Source organism: Ammospiza nelsoni, chromosome 27, assembly GCF_027579445.1.
Source record: "Ammospiza nelsoni isolate bAmmNel1 chromosome 27, bAmmNel1.pri, whole genome shotgun sequence".
Classification (NCBI taxonomy): Eukaryota; Metazoa; Chordata; class Aves; order Passeriformes; family Passerellidae; genus Ammospiza; species Ammospiza nelsoni.
In genome coordinates, this window is record NC_080659.1 from 6,517,220 (window position 1) to 6,542,244 (window position 25,025).

The 25,025-nt window shown below is 56.0% G+C and overlaps 1 protein-coding gene across 1 annotated transcript; it reads left to right on the forward strand.

The window, feature by feature from the left end:
* The first annotated feature begins 5,854 nt into the window (after positions 1–5,854).
* GATAD2A (GATA zinc finger domain containing 2A) lies at positions 5,855–23,936 on the forward strand. Its single transcript, XM_059489803.1, has 11 exons — positions 5,855–6,051; positions 9,057–9,107; positions 13,573–13,853; positions 14,671–14,800; positions 15,298–15,426; positions 17,609–17,728; positions 18,185–18,352; positions 18,524–18,803; positions 19,376–19,665; positions 20,080–20,254; positions 20,642–23,936. Exons 3-11 carry the CDS (start codon positions 13,582–13,584, stop codon positions 20,770–20,772), a joined length of 1,695 nt encoding a protein of 564 aa, XP_059345786.1. The 5' UTR covers positions 5,855–6,051; positions 9,057–9,107; positions 13,573–13,581; the 3' UTR covers positions 20,773–23,936.
* Positions 23,937–25,025: the final 1,089 nt, after the last annotated feature.

A 25,025-nucleotide genomic window follows, 5' to 3' on the forward strand; every position in this document is an offset into this window, starting at 1 on the left:
CCGGGAATGTTCCGATATTCCATCTAGAATGATCCCAGATTCCATCTGGAACGATCCCAGGGTTAAATCCCACCGGCAATGATCACCGTGGGATTGACCGCAGATCGCACCGGGCCTGATCCCGGGGAGCAGCCGGACTGGACCGGACCGTGCCGCTCTGACCCAGATCAGCCCCGGAGTCACCGAGCGGGGCCGGCCCCTCCTCATCCCCGGCGCGGGCCCTGTCCCGGCCCTGTCCCCGCCGCGAGTCCCGGCCCTCAGCCGGCCCGGCCGCCACCCCGCCCTCCCTCCCTCCCGCAGAACCGGCTCCGCCGGCCGCGGGGCCTCCCCCGCTTCCTGCCGCCGGCCCCCCCCTATCTGCGGCCCCAGCGCGGCCTGCGCGGGCGGATAAGGGCGGCGGGGCCGGCCCCTCCCCGCGCCGCCATCACCTCAGCCGGCCCCGGGAGGAGCCAGCGCGGCCCGGCCCCGGGGGAACCGCCGCGAGCCGCCGGGCCCGGCCCGCCGCGCCGCCCCCTCCCCGCGGGCCGCGCGCCCATTGGCTGCTCTTGGGTGAACTCTGTCTCCTATTGGGTATTTCAGCTATCAATCAAATACAGACCACGCCTCTTTCCTCCCTCACAGCAGGGGCGCGGCGCGCATCACGGGGTCGCGCCGCTGGTTGGACAATATACCCGTCAATCAAAAACAAACCGCGCCCTTTCCATCACAGCTCTACTACGGGGGCGGGGCTACTACCGACTCTTCGCGCCGATTGGCTGCAGGGCAGGCAACCCACCTTTCTATTTGCCGGCGCGGCTGTCAATCATTAGTTTAAAGATTAAAAAAAAACCCCACCCAACGCAGCGCCCCAGGCCTGGGCAGGGGGCGTGGCCGGGCGCGAGGGTGTCCCAAATCTGCCTGGCAACGGGGGGGGGTCCCTCGAGGGGGGCGCGAGGGGGGGGGGGGGGCACAGGGGAGCGGAGGGGGGGAGAGGGGCGGGCACGGAGGGGGGAGGGGGGGAGAGGGGCGGGGGGATGGGGGGGGGCACGGAGAGTGGGGGGGGGCGGGTCCCCCTGCGCGCGCAGCCCCCCCCCGCCCCCCCCCTCCTGTCAGTGGCCACCTGAGGGAGCCGCCTCCCCTCCCCCCACGGCCCCAGTCCGGGCCGGGCCCCGCTGAGGAGGAGGAGGAGGCGGCTCCGAGGGGGCTCCGGACAGTGAGTGACACCCGCGCCCCAGCGGCGCCCCCGGGGGGACGGGACCCGGGGACACCCCCTCACACACACCCCCTTCCCCCTGAGGGCGGCTCGGGGCGCGGGGCAGCGCGGGGGGAGCGCCGGGCACGGAGATCCGCGGCGGTTTGTGAGGGGCACGGCCGCGAGGGGAGAAGGGAGCGGCCAAAAGGCGCCCGTGGCGAGGGGGGACCCCGTGAGGGACGCGGGGAGCCGGGCTGAGGCAGAGCGCCGGAGCGCCAGGGGGGTTCACGGGGGATGAAAGTGCGGCCGGGTGTGTGTGGGGGGGAGCGGGGGGTGTGGAGATAATAATAATAATAAAAAAAAAAGCTTAAAAAAGAAAAAGGCAGAAAGAAAAGGTTGGTAAGTCCGAGGGGAGGGTGGGCACGGGTGAGGGGGTGCCAGGGAGGAGCGGGAGTGCATCCTGGGAGTTGCCCGATAGGCACAGCCACCAGAGCATGTCAGCAAAGGCGGATTATTGGTGCCAGAGCCTTGGGAAGGCGGGGGAGGGGAGTGGGGGAGGGGACGGGCCACCACCGGGGCCACCGGGGCCACCGGGCCACGGCCCGGGCAGCGCGGGCAGCCCCGAGGGAGCCCCCCGGTGTCCCCCGGTGCGCGGCGGGCCCGCAGCCGCACTCCGGAAACACGGAGAAAGTTTTGGGCACGGGGCGGGGAAACGCGGGGAAATGAGCGGGGATGTGCGGGCAAAGGAGCGGGGATGAGCGGGGATGAGCGGGGAGAGGAAAGGGGAAAGGAACGGGGATGTGCGGGGGATGCTGAGGGGTTTGGGGGAAACTGAGGAATTTGGCGAGCACTGAAGGATTTGGGGAGAACGGAGTGGTACAGGAAAAGTTGAGCGGTTTGGGGAAAAGTTGAAGGGTTGAAGGGAAAAACAGGGATGCAGGAAAAGCTGAGGGGTTTGGGGGAAAAGAGGAGTGAGGAAATGCTGAGGGGCCTGGGGAGAACTGAGTGGTACAGGAAAAGTTGAAGGGTTGAAAGGAAAAACGGATGCGGGAAAGGCTGAGGGATTTGGGGGGAAAACGGGTGAGAAAATGCTGAGGAGTTTGGAGAGAATTGAGTGGTACAGGAAAAGTTGAGGGGTTTGGGGAAAAGTTGAAGGGTTGAAGGGAAAAACAGGGATGCAGGAAAAGAGATGAAGGGAAAAACAGGGATGCAGGAAAAGCTGAGGGACTTGGGGAAAACTGAAGAGTTTGGGGGAAACTGAAGGGTGCAGAAAATGCTGAGGGGTTTGGGGGAAAAACAGGGCTGAGGAAATGCTGAGGGGTTTGGGAGGAACTGAGTGGTACAGGAAAAGTTGAGGGGTTTGAGGAGAACTGAGGGCTGCAGGAAAAGTTGAGGGGTTGAAGGGAAAAGCTGGGATGCAGGAAAAGCTGAGGGGTTTTGGGAGAACTGAGGGGCTGGGGGAAAGCTGAGGATCTGCTGGGAAATCCCAGGGGCTGCTGGAAAACTCGAGGCTCTGCGGCAAAATCTGAGGGCTTGGCCTAAAATTCGAGGGTTTGTCCCAAAATCTGAGGGGCTGAAGGGAGAGCTGGGGATGCACTGGAAAACCTCAGGGGTGGCAGGGAAATTCGGAGCTCTGCTGCAAAATCTGGGGATCTGTTGGAAAACTCGAGGGATTTTCTACTGGAAAATCTGGGGTTTTGTCCCAAAATTTGAGGGCTTGTCCCAAAATCTGAGGGTCTGTCCCAAAACTTGAGGGTTTGTCAGAAAAGCTGGGGCTCTGCTTTAAAACCTGAGGGGCTGTCCCAAAATCCAGGGATTTGTGCCAAAACTCGAGACTCTGCAGGAAATCCTGAGGGTTTGCCCCAAATCCTGGAATTCTCCTGGAAAACCCCGGGCTCTGGGTGAATCCCGAGGATTTTCTGGGGTAATCCAAGGATCTGCGTGAAGACTTGGGAGCGTGTTCCTCAACACTCCGAGGGTCTGCCCCAAAGTCCAGGGATCCCCTGGAGAACGCTGGGATTCACTGGAAAACCCGAGGGATTCTCCCAAAGTGCCCAAATCCGGGGCTTTTCCCCAAAACATGCTGGAAAAGCTGAGAGCCTGTGGGAAAATCTGGGGTCTCTGGTGGATCCCAGGGATCTGGGTGAAATCCAGGGATCCATCCCAAATCCTGGGATTCTGCGGTGGATCCCAAGGGTCCATCCCAAATTCTGGGGCTCTGTGGTGAATCTCAGGGATCCATCCCAAATCCTGGGATTCTGCAGTGGATCCCAACAGCTTCTCTGGGAATTCCAGCCCATTCCAGCCGGGAACTCCTGCCCAAACTCCCACCCAAATTCCCCTTTCTCACCTTAAATCCATTCCCCGTGCCCTGAGATTCCCATCCCAAATCCCAGATCCATTGCCTGTGCCCTGGGATGTTTGGGGTGACATCCATGGAATTTTTCCAGCTTTGGGGTGGAATTCTCCCAGTTTGGGATGGCATCCATGGGATTTCCCAAGTTTTGGTTGATTTCCATGGAATTTGTCCAGTTTGGAGTGGCATCCATTGGATTTTTCCAGTTGATATCCACTGGATATTCCAGCTTTGGGGTGTTATCCATAGAATGTTCCCAGTTCTGGGATGGCATCCATGGAATTTTCCAAGTTTTGGTTGACATCCATTGGATTTTTCCAAGTTTTGGGATGGAATCCATGGAGTTTTCCCAGAATTTGGGTGATATCCCTGGAACTTTCCAGGGTTTGGACATTGTCCATTGGATTTGTCCAAGTTTTTGGTGAGATCCATTGGATTTTCCACCTTTGGGATGGCATCCATGGGATTTTTCCAGCCTTGGGATGATATCCATGGAATTTTCATTACTTTGGGGTGGCATCCATTGGATTTTTCCAGGTTTTGGGGTGATATCCATGGAATTTTCCCACTATTAGGGTGGCATCCATAGGATTTTCCAGGTTTTGGGGTGATTTTCTCTGGGATCATCCCCATGTTCCCCCCTGCAGGAATATTTGGGATTCCTGATCCTGCCTGGATTTCACTTTCCCAAATCCTTCCAAACTCTGGGAATTTGGGGCTTTTAGGGATTTCTTTTTGGATTGGAGCAACAGGAGGGTGAGGGAAAAATGGTAATGAGCTGGAAAAGCACGACAGGGATCTGAGAATAATAATCAATAATTAATAATCATAATCCCACAGCTCCCAATTCCTTAATTTGGTGGGAAATAATTGAAACTTGGGATTTTGGATTTGGCTTCAGCCAAACTGCCCTGGAAAAGTCTTTGCCCAAAATCCTGGAGATGCTGGGCACTGATTTGGGGAATTTCCTGGGGTTTGGGGGGATCTGCTGGGATTTGGGGAGCTCGGAGATTCTCAGGGAATTTCCTGGCATTTGGGGAATTCTCCAGGAGGGTTTTGGGGGTTCTTGGGCAGTCCCGGTGCTGCAGAGCTTTTGTGGGATCGGGAATTTGGGATTGGAGCCGGGCCCTGACCCTGTCCTGGTGCCCCCCAAAGGCTCTGCCCCGTCGGCCACCGCCGCTGTCCCCTCTGTCCTCAGTGTCCCCTTGCTGTCACTGCTGTCCCCCCTCTCTCTGTCCCCTCGCTGTGTCCCCTCTGTCCTCTCTCCCTGTCTCCTCACTGTCCCCTCTGTCTCTCCCCTTGCTGTCCCTCGCTGTCCCCTCTCTGTCCCCACTGTCCCCTCTCTCTCTCTCCCCTCTCTGTCCCCTCTCTCTCTGTCTCCTCTCTGTCCCCACTGTCCCCCATGTCTCCTCTCTCTGTCCCCCCTCTCTCCCCTCGCTGTCCCCTCTGTCCCCTGTGTCTCCCCTCTCTGTCCCCTCTCTCTGTCCCCACTGTCCTGTCTCTGTCCCCTCTCTGTCCCTCTCTCTGTTCCCTGTGTCTCCCCTCTCTGTCCCCTTGCTGTCCCCTCTCTCTGTCCCCACTGTCCCCTGTGTCTCCCCTCTCTGTCCCCTCGCTGTCCCCTCTCTCTCTGTCCCCACTGTCCGCTGTCTCCCCTCACTGTCCCCTCTCTCTGTCCCCACTGTCCCCTGTGTCTCCCCTCTCTGTCCCCTCGCTGTCCCCTCTCTCTCTGTCCCCACTGTCCCCTGTGTCTCCCCTCTCTGTCCCCTCGCTGTCCCCTCTCTCTCTGTCCCGACTGTCCCCTGTGTCTCCCCTCTCTGTCCCCTCGCTGTCCCCTCTCTCTGTCCCCACTGTCCCCTGTGTCTCCCCTCGCTGTCCCCTCTCTCTGTCCCCACTGTCCCCTGTGTCTCCCCTCTCTGTCCCCTCGCTGTCCCCTCTCTCTGTCCCCACTGTCCCCTGTGTCTCCCCTCGCTGTCCCCTCTCTCCACGTGGCCTCTCCCAGCGCGGCGCTGCCCGCGCGCCCCCCGCCCGCCGCTCCAGCCAATCAGGGCCCTCCTCTCATCATCCGCGCGACCCCCGCGGCCAATGGCGGCCCGCGACACAGCCGCGGCTCCCCCCGCGCCGCGCCCGGAAGCGGCGGCGGCCGCAGCGCCGTGAGGGGCCCGGCCCGGCGCGGCCCCGGTGCTGCCCCGGTGCTGTCCCCGCTGTCCCGCGCCGTCCCCTCCGCTATCCCCCGCTGTCCCCACGCTGTCTCACCGCTGTCCCAACGCCGTCCCCTCTGCCGGCCCCGCCGCTCGGCCGCCCCGCCCCGCGCATGCTCTGCCGGTGCCGCCGCGACTCCATGTGTGAGGAGCGCATTATCGGCACCGGGAGCCGCGGCGGCCACGGGAGCCCCGGGAAAGCGCAGCAACAAGCGGGAGAGCGGCGGCGCCGGCGCGGGGAGAGCGGAGCGGAGCCGGGAGCGCGGGGCGGGCTCGCTGCGGATGCGGCGCGGAGCGACCGGAGCGGCGCCCTGCGAGTTCTCCCGGTAAAAGTTCTGCCGGCGTTTATTGGCTCCGGTACCGGAGCGACGGCACCGCCGGGATTTTGGGAGAACGGAGGCCGGGGTGCGGGAGAGCTGCCGGGGAAGTTGCGGCATTTCCTGGCCGTGCGGGCAGCCCGGAAAGTGCAAAGTCCCGCTGGCCGCGGCTCCGGCCCCGGCCGCCCCTGAGCCCCGAGCCCGCGGCACCGGGGCCGCTCCGGGATCCCGGGGCTCGTCCCCCCGGGAGCCCCGACTCCGCCGTCCGCCCAGCGCCCCGGGGCACCGCCGGCTTTTGTTTGGGAAAGTTGCTGCGGGCTTTCCGCCGGGCTGCTTCCTCTTCCTCCTCTTCCTCCTCCTTCTCCTCCTCCTCCTCTTCCTCCTCCGCCGCCGCCCCGAGCGCTCCGTGCCCGCTCCCCCCCGCGCTCCGCACCGGGAACACGGGGGGGACACGGACGGACACGGAGGGACCCCCCGGAACCCCCCCGGTCACTCCGTGGGCACCCCCCGCCCACCCCCCCGGGCACCCCCCGGTCACCGTGACCCTCCCGGTGTCCCCGGGGGTCAATCCCCGCCGTCCGCAGCCGCGACCCCCCCGCTGTCCCCGCGGCCGGTGCCCCCCGGTGCCCCCGGTGCCGGAGCCCCGCGGTGGCCGCGGCCGGGCCGTGCGGCCGGGCCGGGCCGGGGCCGTGTCACAATAAGAGTCCCCGGCCGCCCTTCCTGCGCCCGGGGCACCGGGAATGGCACCGGCACCGGGATCGGCATCCGCGCCGGGATGCGCTGCCCGGGCTCGGCATGGGCATCGGCACCGGGATCCGCACCGGGATCCACACCGGGATGGGGATCGGCACCGGGATTGGCACCGCGATGCGCTGCCCAGGGGGGATCTCGGGAATCCCGGGGGGATGCGGGACGATCCTGGCCCCGCACAGCACACGGTGGGCAGAGGGAATTGCAGAATTGCAGCCGGGAATTGCAGCCGGGAACGGCTCCCGGGCCGGGATGGGATCCTGCCAGGGCTGGATCCTGCCCGGATGCGGGGTCGGGATCCACATCCCGGCTTTTCCCGAGCATCTCCTCACTTTTCCCGGGAGTGGCCCCGCGCGAGAATTCCAGCCGGGAATGCCTCACCCGGGATCAGAACTGGGATTCACATCCCGGCTTTTCCCAAGTGTTTCCTGGCTGGTTTTCCAGGATTTTCCCAGCCCGCTGCTGGGTTTTCCTTGGACTTGTCCGGGATTTGGTGCCTTCTCGGGTTGGCATTCCCGAGCTGTCCCAAATCCCGGGAATGCTCCAATCCCAGCTCTGGGCTCCGGGACCGCTCCGTGCTGCCGGGAACCGGAGCTGGGAGAGGCACAGGAAGTGACAGCGAGAGACAGAGGGAGGGAGGCCTTGGGGAATCCGGGATGGCAGCGCCGGGATCGGGCTGGGAGCAGCGGGACAGGGCTGGGATCAACCTGCGATCAGTGGGAAAGGGCTGGGATCAGCTTGGGATCAGTGGGAAAGGGCTGGATCAGCCTGGGATTGGGCTGGGATCGGCCTGGGATCCTGGAAAAGGGATTGGGATCAACCTGGGATCACCAGGAAAGGGCTGGGATTGGCCTGGGATCAGCGGGAAAAGCAGTAGGATCTGCTGTGGATTTTGGGAAAAGGGCTGGGATCATCCTGTGATCGGCAGGAGAGGGGCTGGAATCTGCCGGGGATTTTGGGAGAGGAGAGGGAAGTGTCAAAATCCCTTGGATTTTGAGAAAGGGGCCGGAAGCTGCTTGAGATGAGCAGGAAAGGGGCTGGAATGTGCCTGGGAATTTGGGAAAGGGGCTGGGATCGCTGGGAAAGCCGTGGATTTTGGGAGAGGGGCTGGGATCTGCCTGGGATTTTGGGAATGAGGTTGGAAGTGATCTTGGATCAGTGGGAAAGGGGCTGGAAGTTGGGAATGATGGAAATTGGGGTGTTCCAAGAATGTTTCAAATCCCAAAATTCCGATCCAAACCAGGGATGTCGTTGATGGGATTCCAAAGCCAGAGATGAATCCTGAAAGGGGATAAATCCCTCTTTTCCCTGGATTCGTGGAATTCTGGGATGCTTTGGGGTGGGAAGGAGCTCGGGGATCAGGCAGGGACATTCCCAGGTTTTTCCAGGCTGCCCTCCCTCTCCAGTTTTTCCCATAAATCCCAAACTCTTCCAGGATTTTCCCACTCCTGATCCAACTGGGGACTCCTTCCTTTGAATCCCAAGCCTTAGCACAGCTGGAATTCCAGAATTCCAGGAATTCCCAGAGAAATCCAAGGAATTCCAGCTCTCCTGGATCCTCGGAGCTTCCCAAACTCTGGGAAAAGTGGCCGGGGCAGCTCCGAATTCCAAAGGATTTCCTGGGATTTTCCCAGATCCTCTTAACCACCAACAGCCCCGGGTGAGCTCTGCTAATTCCCCCTGGAATTCCCGGGATCACGGGGCCGGAGCAGCCGGGGAAACCTGGGAATGGCCGAAGGCCCCGGGAGCTGCTCCTGGCCCAGAAAGACTGGGAATGGATGGAAACCTGGGAATGCCATGGATGGAGACCGGGAATGGAGAGAAATCAGGGAATGCCATGGATGGAGACCGGGAATGGAGAGAAATCAGGGAATGCCATGGATGGAAACTGGGAGTGAAGGGAAATCAGGGAATGCCATGGATGGAAACTGAGAGTGAAGGGAAATCTGGGAATTCCATGGATTTCAGTGCCTGGAAAATTTGCAGGATGAATCAGAATTCCCAAATCCCGATTGCCAGGATTGTGTCGCAGTTGGGGATTCCCAGTTCCCAGGATTGTGTTGTACTTTGGGATTCCCAAATCCCGGGGCTGCGCCGTGCTGATATTCCCGATTTTCGGGACGGAGCCGTCATTCTGAGATTCCCAAATCCCAGCTCTGTGCCAGCAGCATTCCCAAATCCCAGCATTGCAAACCCCGGCTGCCTCCCTCGGGAATGTGGGAATCCCGGAATTCCTGGAATTCTCACCCTCTCTGTTCCCGCAGGATCCTCGGCTCTGGCTCTCCCCAGCGGGACCCCATGACCTTCCCTGACAGGTAGGAGCTGGCAGTTCCCGGGATTCCTGGGGTTTGATGGGACGGGGAACCTCTGCTGTGCACGGGCCTGGAATTGTCTTTGGGAACAGCCAGAGAGGAGCTCCAAGAGGAGCTTTCCCAAAAATCCCCGGGAATTCCCAAATTCCTGAGGGATCTGAGCCAATTCCTGAGGAAATCTCCCGGATTTTCCAAGGGATTGGGGAGTTCCAGAGGATCCAGAGCTCCTGGAATTCCTGCCAGGATTGTCCTGCAGGACTGGGCAGGCCTGGAGTGGGGATGGGATTGGGGATTTTGGCATTTGGGATTTGGGATTTGGGGCTGGGTGTGCTCAGAGGGGAGCCGTGGCTGAGCTCTCACCTGGGCTGGGCTCACCTGGCAGCGATTCCCCAGAGTAGGTCCCACCTGTGCAGGTCTCACCTGTCCCGTGCAGGTCTCACCTGTCCTGGGCTCACCTGTGCAGCTTCTCCCCCCTGCCCCCAGAGCTGTTTGCCTGGGGAGGGTCTCACCTGCTGAGGTCTCACCTGTTGGGTTCTCACCTGCCCGGTGGAGATGTCACCTGTGTGGGTCTCACCTGTCCCATCTCACCTGTGCGGGTCCCACGTGCCCTGGGCAGGTCTCACCTGAGGGGGCTCCCGTGTGTGGCTGCTCACCTGGGCAGGTCTCCCTTGTCCCCTCTCCCCTGTCCTGTCCCATCTCACCTGTTCAGGTTTCCCTCTCCCCTGTCCCCGCAGGAATTCCGGGATTTCTCCTGGGATGGATCCGCCCTGATCCCACCTGGAATCCTGGGAATCCTGTGGGGCTGGAATTCCCGGGAAAGGGAAGGGGAATCCCAGGATGGGAATGGGATTGTCCTGGGGTCTGGGATCCTGTGGCTCCGGAATTCCCGGGATAGGGAACGGGCCGGGATTGTCCCGGGATAGGAATGGGATTGTCCTGGACCCTGTGGCTCCGGAATTCCCGGGATAGGGAAGGGACTGTCCTGGGAGAGGGCCGGGATTGTCCCGGGATCCTTTGGCTCCAAAATTCCTGGGAAATTATTTTTTTTAAAAACTGAGGAATTTTGGTGGATGAATAAGGAAATTTCTTGGGAATTGCAATTCTCCTGCTGCTTTTCCCACGTTTCTCTGGGATGATCCCGCTAGGGAGGGAATTCCCAGCAGGAATCTCTGGGATCCCAATTCCAAGGAATTCCCAGCCTGAATGTCCCCATTCCTGGCTGGAAAATGGGAACATTTAAGGATGGAAATTCCCTCCTTAATGAGGAATTAATTGGGAAAGATCAGATTGCAATTCCTCATTAATATTCAAATATATTCAGGAATATTTAAATTAACTCATGAATATATGAACAATCTTATGAATATTTAAATTGACTCGGGAATATTTCAGTCACTTCCCAACAAATGAATCTTGGAATTTTTCCCCTTAAAGGAGGAATTTGGAATGGAAAATCAACAATGGAGAAATAACTAATGAATGATTAATTAATGATTAATTAATAACGGTAGGATTTGCTTGGAAAATTCCAGAAGAAGTTGGGAATTCTGCTCCTGGATTTCCTCTCTGCATTCCCAAATAATCCCAGCCAGGGAATCGCAGTCCTTGTGTCCTGAATATTCCAGCTGGCAACAATTTGGGAATAATTCCCGTGGGAAAAGAAGAATTTTCCAGGAATTTTCCTGGCTTTGATCCAATGAAACCAGAGAATTCCCAGAATTCCCATAAAATCCTGCAAATTCCTCCTGGAATTCCAGCTCCCCCCAGGGAAAATTCACCTGGAATTTGACAGAAATTCCAGGAAATCCACAGAAATTCGAGGAATTCCCTCTGGATTTTCCTGGGCAGCCTCTGTTCCCCATTTTCCCACTCCAGTGGAATTTTGGGATTCTCCTCTCCCGCTTTTCCTGAGCCTTTGGAGCTCCAAACTTCCAGGAGCGGGAATTTGAAGGATGATTTTCCCCAAATTCATGTGGGAATTCCAGAAAATTTCCCAAATTTCCCCAAAAATTTCCATTCCCTTGGATAAAAATTCCATCTGGGAGGCTCGGGAATACCCCGGCTGAAATTCCTGGCTGAAATTCCTGGAGCTGCTCGAGGGGTTTGATCCTAAATTTTTCCCAGCTCTGGAGGAACCTCGGGATAATTCCTGAGGGATTTGGGACAAACGCCGGGAATTCCCGGTGCTGGATAATCCGGGAATGACCTGGCGGGGAGGGTGGGAAAATCGGGATAAATCCCGGTGGGAATCCCGGGAATTGCCGGGGATCAAAGGGATCCCAGGGCAGGGAATCCCGGGAATTTCAGGGAATCCCCAGCCCGGGAATGACTCCCGGGAAGTCTGGGGAAATCAGGAGAAATCCTGGCAGGAATGAAGGGAATCCCGGGAATTTCAGGGAATCCCCAGCCTGGGAGTAACTCCTGGGAAATGTGGGGAAACCGGGAGAAATCCCGCAGGGAATCCCGGCAGTCAGAGGGATCCCAGGGCGGGGAATCCCGGGAATTTCAGGGAATTCCCAGCCCGGGAATGACTCCCGGGAAGTTTGGGAAAGCCGGGAAAAACCCCGGCGGGATCGGGGCGGGAATTCCGGCGGGGAATGGGGGGAGCGGGGCCAGCCCGGGGCTCCCGGCGGGAATTCCCGGTCCCCGCCGGCATCCCAAGGGTTAAGCGCTGCCATTTTGTTCCCGGAGATTTCTCGGGAATGGCGCGGAAATGGCAGCGCTTAACCCTTGGAATGCCGGCTCGGGAATTCCGGCGGGATCCGGGGGTTCCCCTGCCCCTCTCCTTTCCCGGGAATCCCCACCCCAAAATCCCGGGAAAAGCGGGAGCGGGGCTTTCCCGGGGCACAGATCCCCCTTTTCCACCTGTTGGGATCCCAAAGTTTGGGGTGGAAAATGTGGGATTGGCGCTGAATCCCCACAGAAAAGTTTGGGAATTTCCCCTGGCGTGGCCGCATCCAAGGATTGGCATCAATTGTTCAGCCTGGAATTCCCATAGATTTTCCTGGGAAATCTCGGGAAAATATTCCCAGGAAAGGGAATTCTCAGGAATTTTGGGATGATCCAAGGCTGAGGCATCCAGGAATTCCTCCTGGGAATCCTCGGGAGCGGCAAATCCAAGGGAAACATTTGGAAGTGTTGGAATCCCACTTTTCCACCTCTGGGAATTTTCTGTTCCCGAAACTTTGGTTGTTGGAATTTTGGCTTCCAAAATTCCAGGAGAGGAATTCCAGGATGTGGGAAAAGATGGAATTTTCAATCCAAGTTTCTCCTTTTCCTTTGGAATTTTATTGGAATTTTCATCAGGATTTTATTTGGGAATTGCTCTCCAAATCCAACCCCGTTTCCATTCCTGAAAAATCCTTCAAATCCTCCTTTTCCAAGATTTCCCTGGGATTTTGGTGGAATTTTTTCCTTTATTTCTCCCTTTTCCTGCCCTGGGCACTGGGATGGGCTGGAATTCTCCTGGGAGAGATTTCCAGCAGGAAAAACACCGGGAATTCCCTTTTCCAGGGCTGTCCCTTCACTTTTCCAGGGATTTCCCATCCCTTTCCCAGGCCCATTTCCAGGGATTTTCCAGCCCCTTTTCCCCTCCCTTTTCCTGGGTGTTTCCAGCCCATTTCCCAGGGTTTTTCCCTCCCTTTCCCAGCCTTTCCTGGGTTGCTCTTCCCAGACTTTGTCCTGGTTGGAAATGCAGGAATTCCATCCCAAAATCCCGGGATTTATAACCCCTTCGTGTCTCCCTTGCCCCGGGATTTTCCAGCGCCTTTCCCAGATTTTCCCCTCCTTGTTGTCTCTCAGCTCCCGGAATCTTTTCCCGGGAATTTTTACTTTTCCCGGGACTTTCAACTCCCCATTCTCTCCCCTTTTCCCGAGATATTTTCCTCCCTTTTTCCAGGGTTTTTCCCCCTCCTTTCCCAGGATTTTTTATGTCTCACTTTTCCTGGGATTATTTTTCCCCTTTTCCTGGGATTTTTAACCCCTTGATGTCTCTCTTTTCCTGGGATTCCCCCCCCCCCCTTTCCCCATGATTTTTCCCGCCATTCCCGATGTTTTTAACCCTTTCCCGGGGTATTCCCCCCCACACCGTGCCCGGTGTTTTTAACCCTTTCCCGGGATTTTTCCTCCCCTGCTGTTTTTAACCCTTTCCTGGAGTATTTTCCTCATGATTTTTCCCGCCGCCGTTCCCTGGTGTTTTTACGTTTTTCCCGGGATTTTTTCCCTGGTGTTTTTAACCCTTTCCTGGGGTATTTCCCCCCTGCTGTTCCCGCTATTTTTAACCCTTTCCTGGGGTATCTTTCCTCCGCCTTTCCCGGGGATTTTTTTTCCCGGTGTTTTTAACCCTTTCCCGGGGTATTTTCCCCATGATTTTTCCTGCCATTCCCAATGTTTTTAACCCTTTCCCGGGATATTTTTCTCCCCCGCCATTCCCGCCGTGTTTAACCCTCTCCTGGCCGTTCCCCCGCAGCCCCTCACCATGAGTGAGGACTCATGCCGCACCCGGAGCCAGAAGCGCGCCCTGGAGCGGGACTCGGAGCCCGACAGTAAAAAACTCAGGATGGACAAAGGAGTTCTGGGGTCCGAGCTCAGCTCCGAGGGGGACATGAAGATCAAAGCGGATCCCGGAGCCGGGAAAGTCTCGGGAACGCTGAAAGGTGGGGAAGTCAAAGCCACCATCAAAGTGGAGCTGCCGGCAGCAGCAGCAGCAGCAGCGGGGGATGAGCCCGTGGACATGAGCACATCCAAAGGGTGAGGATGCCTTGGAATTCCGGGAATTCTTGGGCTTGGGGAAGGGTTTGGGTCCCTTCTCACTCTGGTTTTTATTGGGATGTGGCTGGGGTGGGGTTGGAGTTCAGTTTTTGGGAGGTTCTGGTGCCACATTCATGGTTTTTCCTTTGGAATGGTGGAAAAGTTGGGAAGAGAATCCCAGCCCATTCCAGGGGCAATTCCTGCTGATCCAGACCCCATCCCAGCCCCATTTCCTTGGAGCTGCCAATGGAATTCCTGGAATTCCAGCAGGAAAAGGAGTTTGGGAGTTGGGAATTTCTCATTCCCAGCCTTTATCCCAACGCAGTCAATCCCAGTTTTCCAGCTCCAGGGAAAAGCTGAGAATGCTCCACCCGTGCCACTTCCAGAGGGAAATGCCTGGATTTGGGGAGTCCCTGGATTTGGGGAGTCCCGGGCTCGCTGTGCCCTCTAGAGGGCGTTCCAGACCCTTTGGAATTCTCCCATTCCTGAAATTCCCAGCCTGGGCCCTTTTCCGAGCCCTGGCATTCCCTGGGGGGCTGGAAGAGCCTTGGAAAAACGGCTGGGAAAGGACTGGAGAAACCCTGGAGAAGGAATGGGAAAGGGGCTAGAAAAGAGTTGGGAAAGGATTGGAAAAGGATTGGAAGAGCACTGGAAAAGGGTTGGGAAGGGCTGGAAAAGTGTCGGAAAGGCTGCTCCTGGAGTGACCCTCTTCTCAGGATTTGCTCCCCCTGCACTGACCCCATTTCCCCCGGGATTTGCTCCCCATTTCCTGGGAATCCTGACCCGTTCCCGGGTTGTTTCCCGTTGGTGGCTCCAGGGAGTGCCGGCGGGAGCGGCGCGTTCCCTCCCCGGACGTGATCGTGCTGTCGGACAACGAGCCCTCGAGCCCCCGCGTCAACGGGCTGGCGCGGCTGGCCCTGCCCGAGCCCGGCACCGAGGCCCTGCTGGTGAGTGCTGCTGGGAGGAGCCGGGATTGGGTCGGGAATAACTGGGATTGGGTCAGGATGAACTGGGAGGAGCTGGGATTGGGTCTGGGGTAACTGGGATTGGGTCAGGAGGAACTGGGATTGGGTCAGGATTCACCAGGATTGGGTCAGGTTTAACCGGGCTAGGGTCAGAAAAACCCAGGATCAGCCACATTTTCCCCTCCCAGCTCCATCCATTCCCGTTAATTCACGATCCCAAAAGCCAGGAAGCAATTCCAGCTGGGAATCCTCCTCATTTACTCTTTGCCATGAATTTTTTCGTGGAAAAATCCCAGATTTTCACCTCGGAACTCCCTCTCCTCACTTCTCCCACTCCCCAGTCCCAGTTGGGAATTTTGGGAATTCTCACCGTGCCTGTGTCTCTGCCTTCCCCCGGGGTTCTCCCCCTTTCCCTGGGATTTTCCTGGGATTTTCCCTGGGATTTCTCTGGGATTTCCCTGGATTTCCTGGCATTCCAGCGGAGCCCGGAGCAGCGGGAGCGCCTGATCAAGCAGCTGCAGGAGGAGCTGAGGCTGGAGGAGGCCAAGCTGGTGCTGCTCAAGAAGCTCCGGCAGAGCCAGAGCCAGAAGGAGACGCCGGCGCCCAAGGTAGGAAAATCCTGCTTTCCCAGGAATTCCCAGCCCTTTTCCTAGGAGTTCCCAGCTCTTTTCCCAGGAATTCCCAGATCTTTTCCCAGTGTTTTTAACCCCCTGCTGTGGCCTTTTTCCTGGATTTTTGGAAGCTCTTTTCCTGGATTTTTTTGAACCTTTTCCTGGCATTTTTAGCTGTTTCCCAGGATTTTTAATTCCCTGGTGTCTCCCCTTTCCGGGGTTTTTCCTGCCAATCCTCAAGGACTTTCCGGGCAATGCCCAAGGATTTTCCTGTGAACTCCCAAGGATTCTCCTGCCAGTTCCCAAGGATTTTCCCACCAGTTCCTACCAATTTTCCTGCTAATTCCCAAGGATTGTCCCACTAATTCCCACCGATTTTCCTACCAATTCCCAAGGATTTTCCCACCAATTCCCAAACTCTTTCCCCTGGAGCGGAGCAGGAGGAGTGGGTGCCACTCCCAAGGATTTTCCCCTCAGACGCTCCGGGTCTCGCCGTGCGCTCCCTGCTCTCTGCATTCCCGCTTTCCCGCCTTTTCCCGCTGCTCTCTTTCCGCTTTTTCCTTTTCCAGCTTTCCTCGGGCCCCTCTGGAAGCGCTGCGGCCACGCCCCCGCCCTTGGTGCGGGGCCCTCAGGCTGTTCCCGCTGGGAAAACTTCCCTCCAGGTCAGTGGGAGCCGGGAAAAGCCGGGACAATCCCGGGAAGAGCCGGGAATGCCCGGGAAAAGCTGCCAGCACCGCCCAGCTCCCACGGGTTTAGGGATAACGGGACGGGGGAAAGGTGGGGTGGGGTCTGCAGCGGGACCCCTTGCTGAGCCAGGGAATTCCTGTGGGGAACGGGGAATTCGCTCTGGAATTGCCGAGGGAATCCGGTGATTCTCTCTGGAATTGCTGAGAGAATCCCGGGATTTTCTGGGAGGCAGTCCCGAGATTTGGGGTTGGAAAAAATCCCATTCCAGACTGAATTAAATCCTTGGAACCCCGAGGGAAGGAAGTTCCAGGAATCCAGGGACAGCTGTCACTCACCCCTGGAGTCCTTTGGGATTAGAACATTCCTGCTTTTTTTTTTGTTTTTTCCTGGGACCCAAATTCCCAAAGTGCTCCAGCACGATGGATTTTCCTTGGAAAACCCACAGAATTCCAGGAAAGGGAGGGATTTGCTCTCCTTTAAGGAGCCATTCCCAAATCCAGAGGTGTGGAAATCTTTACCTTGGAGTCACTTCCAGAGGAACTGGAAAACCTTCAGGGAATCTTTGAGTTAATCCAAATAATCCAGTTTATCCCAACAATTCCTCTGGAATTTTGGGTGAATTAACCTGGGTTGGGTTTTGCTGGAGTGTCCAGGAATTCCAGAGGGAGGGATTCCCTGGGAATGGAATTCCCACGTCCTGGGGAAGGGGGAGATCCCTGATCTCAGGGGCTGGGAAGAAAGAGGAAATGCCAGGATTGGGATGCAGAGGGAAGTTCAGAATTTTGGGAATATCCCAGCCCAGCACCAGGAGGGATTTTGAGGATTGGAGTCCCAAGAATCCTCAGGCAGCAGCTTTTCCAAACTCCTCTCTCCTCATTCCTTTTTCTCCTCCATGATTTTTCCAGAACTTTTTCTTCCCTCCTCCTTTTCTTTTCCTGCTTTTCCTTTCCCTCTCCCAGGACTTTTTCCCATATCTTTTCCTTTCTGTGATTCCTTTTCTTTTTCCATGATTTCTCCTGGAGCTTTTCCTTTCTCCTGATTCCTCTCCCAGGATTTTTCCCAATGTTTTTATTCCCTCCTCCCTTTTTTCCCCTGCTTTTCCTTTCCCTCCACAGATCCCAACACTTCCATTCTCCATTCCCACAAATCCCAACAGTTTTTTTCCCCCCATTTTTTCCTGCCTTCCTTTCCTCCTTACCTGATTTTTCCCAAGGTTTTCCTTCCCTCCACAAATCCCAGCATTTCCATTCCACATTCCTACAAATCCCAGCACTTCATTCCCACACATCCCAGTATTCCCATTCCCACAATTTGCAACACTTCCCCTCCCCCCCATTTTTATCCCATTCCCACAATTCCCAACACTCCCCCTCCATTTTTCCCCCATTTCCATCTTTCCCAACCCTTTTTTCCCCCATTATTTCCCCCATGTCCCCCCCATTTCCCAGCCCTGCTCTGACCGGTTTTTCCCGTTTTTTTCCCATTTTTCCAGCCCTCCTCCAGCCGCGTTCCGGGCTCGGGGCTCCCGCCCCCGCTGCTCCGGGGGGGCCAAGCGGCCGCCTCCAAGCAGAGCCCCCAGATTGTGATGCCCCCCCTGGTCCGAGGGGCCCAGGTGAGCTCCCCCTCCTCCCCTTCCCATTCCATGGAAAAATTCAGGATTTCCCCCCTCTGGTTGATTTGAACATCCCATGGGGTGTGCTCCCAATAAAAACGGGATTTTTGGGGTTAATTCAGGGTGTTCTGGCTTCTGGGGGGTTTTTGGAAGAGGAGGTGGGAGGCAATTTCTGCTTTTCCATGGTTTTCCTTCTAATTATCCTTTCTATCTCACCAATTCCATGGATTCCCAACCCCCTTTTCCATGTTTTCCCAACCCCTTTTCCGTGTTTTCCCAACGCCTTTTCCGTGTTTTCCCAACCCCTTTTCCACATTTTCCCAACGCCTTTTCCGTGTTTTCCCAACCCCTTTTCCACATTTTCCCAACCCCTTTTCCGTGTTTTCCCAACCCCTTTTCCACATTTTCCCAACCCCTTTTCCACATTTTCCCAACCTGTTTTCCATGTTTTCCCAGCAAATCCACACCATCCGGCAGCACTCAAGCACGGGCCCGCCGCCGCTGCTGCTGGCGCCGCGCGCCTCGGTGCCCTCGGTGCAGATCCAGGGCCAGAGGATCATCCAGCAGGGCCTGATCCGCGTGGCCAACGTGCCCAACGCCAGCCTGCTGGTCAACATCCCCCAGGTGAGGGTTCCTGGGAATTCCTGCTGGGAATGGGGTGGGAATGGTGGGACTGACCAATGCCAGCCTGCTGGTCAATGTCCCCCAGGCGGGCACGGCCCCCGCGGGTGGCACTGGGGACTCCCCTGATTCCCGATGACCCCAGCGATCCCATGGATCCCATTCTCTCCGCAGGCATCCCCCACGTCCCTGAAGGGCTCGGCGGTGCCCTCGGGCCAGGCGGGCGCGGCCCCCGCGGGTGGCACGGCGCTGGGGGGCACGGGCGAGGCCCCGGGCAGCCGCCAGGCCGCGGCCAAGCTGGCGCTGCGCAAGCAGCTGGAGAAGACCCTGCTGGAGATCCCCCCGCCCAAACCGCCCGCGCCCGAGATGAACTTCCTGCCCAGCGCCGCCAACAACGAGTTCATCTACCTGGTGGGGCTGGAGGAGGTGGTGCAGAACCTGCTGGAGAGCCAAGGTGAGCCCGGAGGGGCAGAGCCCATCTCAAAACCACCTGGGGTCAGTTTAACCTGGCAGCGATCGGTTAAACCTGGCTGTGATCAGTTAAACCTCCAGAAATGCAAGGTTAAAATGTGGTTAAATAATTTAAACCTCCCAGAAATCATTTAAACGTCACTGAAACCACACTGGAGCTGACCCGCCATGTTTGTCCCTCAGGGAAGGTGACCCTGGGGCTGACCCACCATGTTTGTCCCTCAGGGAAGGTGACCCTGGGGCTGACCCACCATGTTTGTCCCTCAGGGAAGGTGGCGGTGGCCAATCCCTGGTGTTTGTCCCTCAGGGAAGGTGGCGTTGGCCAATCCCAGGTGTTTGTCCCTCATGGAGGGCCACAACTGGGGCTAACCCGCCACGTTTGTCCCTCAGGGAAGGTGGCGGTGGCCAATCCCTGGTGTTTGTCCCTCATGGAGGGCCACAACTGGGGCTAACCCGCCACGTTTGTCCCTCAGGGAAGGTGGCGATGGCCAATCCCTGGTGTTTGTCCCTCAGGGAAGGTGGCAGCAGTGCTGACCCGCCGCGTTTGTCCCCCAGGGAAGGTGGCGGTGGCCGTGTCCTGCCGGGAGCCCTACCTGTGTGCCCAGTGCCACACGGACTTCACGTGCCGCTGGCGGGAGGAGAAGAACGGCACCATCATGTGCGAGACCTGCATGGCCTCCAACCAGAAGAAGGCCCTGAAGGCCGAGCACACGAACCGGCTCAAGGCCGCCTTCGTCAAGGCCCTGCAGCAGGAGCAGGAGATCGAGCAGAGGATCCTGCAGCAAACGGCCCCGCCCGGGCAGCCCAAGGCCGAGCCCGTGGGGCAGCACCACGCGCTCAAGCAGGTGAGGGAGCGGCCCCAGAGCCGCCATTGCCTGAGGGAAAAGGGTCCCGGGGCTGGGGGGTGGCCTGAGGGTTTGGGCCTCGGGTTGGGTTTGGGGTGGGGGGTGTGGGTGTTGTGCCAGGCTGTAAAGATTATCCAGGCCCAGAGAGCATCTAATCCCAAAAATCATCCAGGCCCAGAGATCATCCTTTCCAGGAGATCATCTATTCCTGGAGATCATCCAATCCCTAAAATCACCCAATCCCAAAGGTCATCCAGGCCCAGAGAGCATCCATTCCCAGAGATCATCCAATCCCAAAAATCATTCAGTCCCAAAGACTATCCAATCCCAAAAATTCCAGTCCCAAAGACCATCCAGCCCCACGGCCCTGCAGTCCAGCAGCAGCCCGGGTGACGTTGTCCTTGCTCCCTGCAGAGCTCCAGCCAGCTGTCGCGGGGCGCCTCGCGGGGCGTGCTGCACCCCTTCAGCTCCTCGCCCAAGCTGCAGAGCTCCTCGGGCAGCGCCGCGCTGGGCGCCCGGCCCGGCAAGCACGCCGACAGGGCCGGCAGCAAGGGCGGCGCCGCCTGGAAGAAGAACCCCATCAGCACAGGTGCGGTGCCCCGGGAGCCCACACTGCCTTGGGATCACTGCAAAATTCCCAGGTTCTGGGGGCGAGCTGTTGAGGGGTGGTGCTGAGGGTTTGAGGTGAAAGTTGGTGTCATCGCTGCCCAAAATTCCCAATTTTGGGGTGGGAATTACTTTTCCATGTGGATTTTCATTATTTTTCCCTCATTCCTGAGCCATTCCATGACTCCGTAATTCCAGAGGGCTCAAATCCTGATTCTTGATCCAAAACCTCTGCGTTTCTTGGGATGAGTTTGGAACCTGAAGGCGCCAGATTGCACTGGGATAATTGCGCTGCATTTTCTATGCAATTTTTCATTATTTTCCCTAATTCCCAAGCTATTCCGTGACCCAAATTTCCCTTTTCCTGCAGGCGGGGCCCTGCCCTTCGTCAGCCCCGCGCTGGCCGTGCACAAGTCGGCCTCGGCCGTGGAGCGGCAGCGCGAGTATCTCCTGGACATGATCCCGCCCCGCTCCATCCCACAGTCGGCCACGTGGAAATAATTCCCGAGGGAGGACTTTTCCAGGCTCTGCCATCCTTTCTTTTCTACCACAATTCCGTGGAATCTGCTTTAATCCCAGCTGGATAACGCCCCGAGGCTTTCTAGGATGCAGCACCACCACTCCTCATCCGTCCCTGCCGGGAGAAGTGACCGCGTCGGGGCGGCCGAAGCCCGGCTCCGTTGGCTCCCAGATTTTTCATGGAAGCTGGCAGGGAAAGGGGGAAGAATTCCTTAATTTTTTGGTTTTTTTTGGCTTTTTTTCCGTATTTAGTTTTGAAATTTTTTTGGCACCAGCACAAAAAGAAAAAAAACAACAAACCATGAAAGGACTCAGCGACTCCTCTCTGCCTTCGCCGACGCCGAACTTTTTGCTGGGAACACTCCGGAATTCCGGAATTTTGGGGCGTGGAGAGAGGAATTCCAGCCTCATCCTGCGTTTAGTGAGCCGAGTTCATGGCTGCTCCTGATCCCTGCTCCTCCTCCAGCCGGGAAAGCAGGCGGCACATCCCCAGATTCCCAAAATTCCGACGATCCCAAGAAGAAGAAGGAGGAAAGTGCAAATCTCTGGTTCCGGTTGAGTTTGGTTTGGTTTTCTCCCTTTGGCTGCCACCCAAACCTTGGCTGGGAGGTGGGAATTGCTGCGGGAAATTCCCACTTTTTTCCTTGGATTCTGGTTGGAATCAGACTTTGGAACCGTTGGTAGTTTCCAAACTTTGCAGTTACTGAGAGACAAAATCCACCTTGGTTCTTTCTCATCCCGCGAATTTTGGGCCTTCCCGACGTTCCCAGAGACTCCAAAGCGAAACTTTTTGGGAACTTTTTTTCCTTTGGGAGGGTTGGTTGGGTTGGTTTTGTTTCTTTGGGGTTTTTTCCCTTCCTTTTCTGTTGTTGTTTTGAGGGATATTATTCCAAAATTTACAGGAATTCCAGAAGCTGATGCAGGCAGGGAGGGTTGGGAGCCATTCCCAATCCTTCCCTCCGTGGTTCGAGTTCTTCCAGGCATCCCAAGCATGCTCCTGTATCCATTTGGGATGGAGTTTTCCATTGTTTTTTTGGGAATTCCAGAGGTTCAACCCAAAATCCATCTGGGGGCCAGTTTGGTTTCATTTTTGGTTTCTCATCCTCTTTTTCCTTGGGCTTCTTCCTGAATTCCAGACAAATGCAAGGAGCAGAATTCCAGGCCTTATTCCAGTGAGGAGAATTCTTTGGGAAATTTGGGCAATTTTCTTGGGGAAATTATAAATATATATAATTTAGAGATCTATATATATTTAAAAAAAAGTGTGTGTAGGGGGGGGAAATTCAGGAAAATCCGGATTTATTTTCTTAGGAATCGCTGAAGCCAAGAATTCCTTTGGGATCAACCCCTCGTATCCGAGGGACAAACCCCCTCCTCCCTTTTCCCACTTTTCCTGGTGTTTCCATGTTTAGGGATTTAGTTTAGGAAAAAAAAAAAAAACAACAGCCTTGTTTTCCAAACTGGGATTTGTTGGATTAAAACCCCCGGAATTCCCAGCTGGACGTGGATTGTGGGGTGTTTTCCATAGGGATGTGAAGAGCTCAGATGTGGGAATTGGGTTGGAATTTTGGAATTTGGAGTTTTGTTTTCATTCCAGGCTTGGGCTGGGAGATGCCACCAGCGTGGAATTCCTTCAGTTCCATTGGATTTTATGGAAAAGTTGCCGTTCCTTTCCCACGTGGAATTTTTTGGGGTTGGTTCAGGGGAATTTTCCTCTCCTGTTTTTTTTCCTCATGGATGCCAACGTTTGGAAGAAGTTCATTTATTCCCCAAAAAAAAAATCCCAACAAAATTCCTCCAATTAAAATATTTTTTTTTTTTTTTTTGGGGTAGGGGGAAACCTGGTTCATTTATTCCCAGAGTTTGGATGATTCCTGAAAAAAAACCCCAGGGAATGGAAGAGTCACAGAAGGATTTAATGGGATAAAAACAATGTCAAAACTTTCTGGATCCCAGCAGAATTCCCTTGGAAATTGGAATTTCAGCCAGTTTTGTTTCATTAAAATAATCAGGAATGTTGGAATTGAAGGATTTGGAATTAAAAATCCAAACAAGTCTCTGCATCCAGACTTGCAAATATTCCATCCTGATTTTATTTGGATGGATAATTCAGGATAAATCCCAAAGAAAAATTATTTGGGAGATGGGGGGGACATTTGTTTGGAAGGGAAAATCCAGCACGGATTGAGGCTGGAAAACCAAAATATTTTACGGGATGGGGCTGAAACTCAAATTCCCACCTGGAATGCGACTCCTGGGATCCAGCCTGGTTCTGACGTGGTTTTTTCCGGAACGTTCTTGGAATGCTGCCGGGAATTGGGAGGATTTGTTTGATTCCATCCACGTTCCTGCCACATTTGGGAGCAGTCTGGGAGGAGATTCCGTGTTGGAAGGCCGGGATGGATTTTCCTTCGCAGTCCCAGTTCCCTGTTCCCATGGGGGTTTTTTGGGATCGGGATGGTTCAGGTTCAAGGTTGTTCCAGCTCTTCAATACAGATTTTCCAAACCTCTTCCCAGTCTCCTTTTTCCAGGAAAAAGCCCCACAAAAAATGGGAAAAATGGGGGGAAAAGAAAAATCTCAAAGAAACAGAAAATTCCCATTGTGGAATTCTGCCCTGGAAGGGAAGAGTTTGGGAATGGTGGAGGAGGGGGGAATTTGGGAACAAATCCTGAGTTTATTGATCCCCTTTGGGATTTGGGATTCTCTGACTGGATCCCCTTTGGGATTCCAGAATCCCTGAGATCTGTTGGATCCATTTGGGGATTCCCAGATCCCCGAGGGCTTTTGGATTTCTGGATTCCCCGAGGCCCTTGGATCCTTTTCAGGGTTCCCAGATCCCCTGGGGCTCCTGAATGCCGAGATCTTTGGCATTCCCAAAGGCTGAGGCTTTTGGAGTTCTGGAATCCCAGAGGTCTCCTGGATCCGTGGGAAGCCCACCCAACCCTCCCCCTCCCACCGATCCCTCGGGATCCTGGATCCCTTCTCCCTAAAGCCATAAAATTCCCGCTGGGAATTCGGGATTCCCGCCGGGGCTTTGGGGTTTCCTGGGACGCCGCGGGGAGCGAGGAAGCGCCGTTGTAATTTAGATTTTAGCGACTTGTGAAATAAAGAGATCCCGGATTTTCATGGGACGATTCCCGCGGTGGAGCCGGGGCAGCCGTGTGGTTCTTCTCGGATTTCCCTCGTGGCAGTTGGGATTTGGAATTTCGCTAAAAGAAAGGGTTGGAATTGATTTTTTTCTGTCCTGGGCTCTCCTTCCTCAGCGTTCCCAGCTTGGGAAAAAGGTGAATTCCCGAATTTTTTATATCCCAGGGATTCCTGCGCCTGCCATTCCTGAAGAAAACCCAAAATTCCAGCAGATTCGGGATTGGGGTTTATTCCGTGTTTATTTTTATCCTCATTTTGGGAATTCTTCCTTTACCTCTGGATTCTCCCAGCCAGTTATCCCCTTTGTTTTTGGGGAAGAATTGGAATTGAATTCCCAAAGTTGAATCCCAGATGGAAAACCGGGAATTTAGGCTGCGGGAAGGGGTGAAATGGAGGAAATTACAGGAGATTTGGGGGGAAAACCTCAAATTTGGCTCCTTATTCCCTCTCCTTTGGGAAGGAAGGAGAACAGGGCAGGGTTTTTTCCCCTTGGATTTGTTGGGACTCAAAATATTCCAGAGTAAATCCCAAAAATTTAATAATTCTCACTAATCCCGCCAGTGGAAGGATCCAGAATCGTTAATTAATCAATAATTAATTGGGGGGGTTGGAATTGGAATGACAATAAACAGAGAAACTCCTGGATCTGCCTCACTTTCCCAGGATTTTGGGGGTTGAGATGGATCTCGTGGATCCCCAGACAGAGCCGGATCTGCTCCTTCCTCCCCTGAGGATTGTTCCCAAAAAAAATGGGGAATAATCGGGAGAAGGGGAAAAGGAGGTGGCAAGAATCCGGGATTTTTGTGGATTTCCTGTGGAATTTCATGGATGGAGCAAATCCATAAATCCAGAGCCTTCTCCATTCCCAGCTGGAATTCCTGCTCCAGCACCCTTGGGTGTCACCTGAACATTCCAGGAAAGCCCACGGAGCCCATGGATGTTTCCCTCTGGAAGGAGAGCGGGCCAGGGACATTCCCAGAGGGATTTCTCCCACAATTCACGGCCGTGTGGGAATTCCCATGGGATTGTCCCAAATTCCCGTGGAATTGGGTGGGAGATGATCCCAAGGAATTGACGTGCCATTGCC

What these genes read in the sequence shown, in the direction of transcription:
- GATAD2A (XM_059489803.1), top strand. Translation starts at nt 13,582, where the DNA reads ATGAGTGAGGACTCATGCCGCACCCGGAGCCAGAAGCGCGCCCTGGAG. An exon ending in TGCTGGTCAACATCCCCCAG is followed by an intron (nt 18,353 to 18,523) that starts GTGAGGGTTCCT and finishes TTCTCTCCGCAG; the next exon opens with GCATCCCCCACGTCCCTGAA. An exon ending in GAACCTGCTGGAGAGCCAAG is followed by an intron (nt 18,804 to 19,375) that starts GTGAGCCCGGAG and finishes TTTGTCCCCCAG; the next exon opens with GGAAGGTGGCGGTGGCCGTG.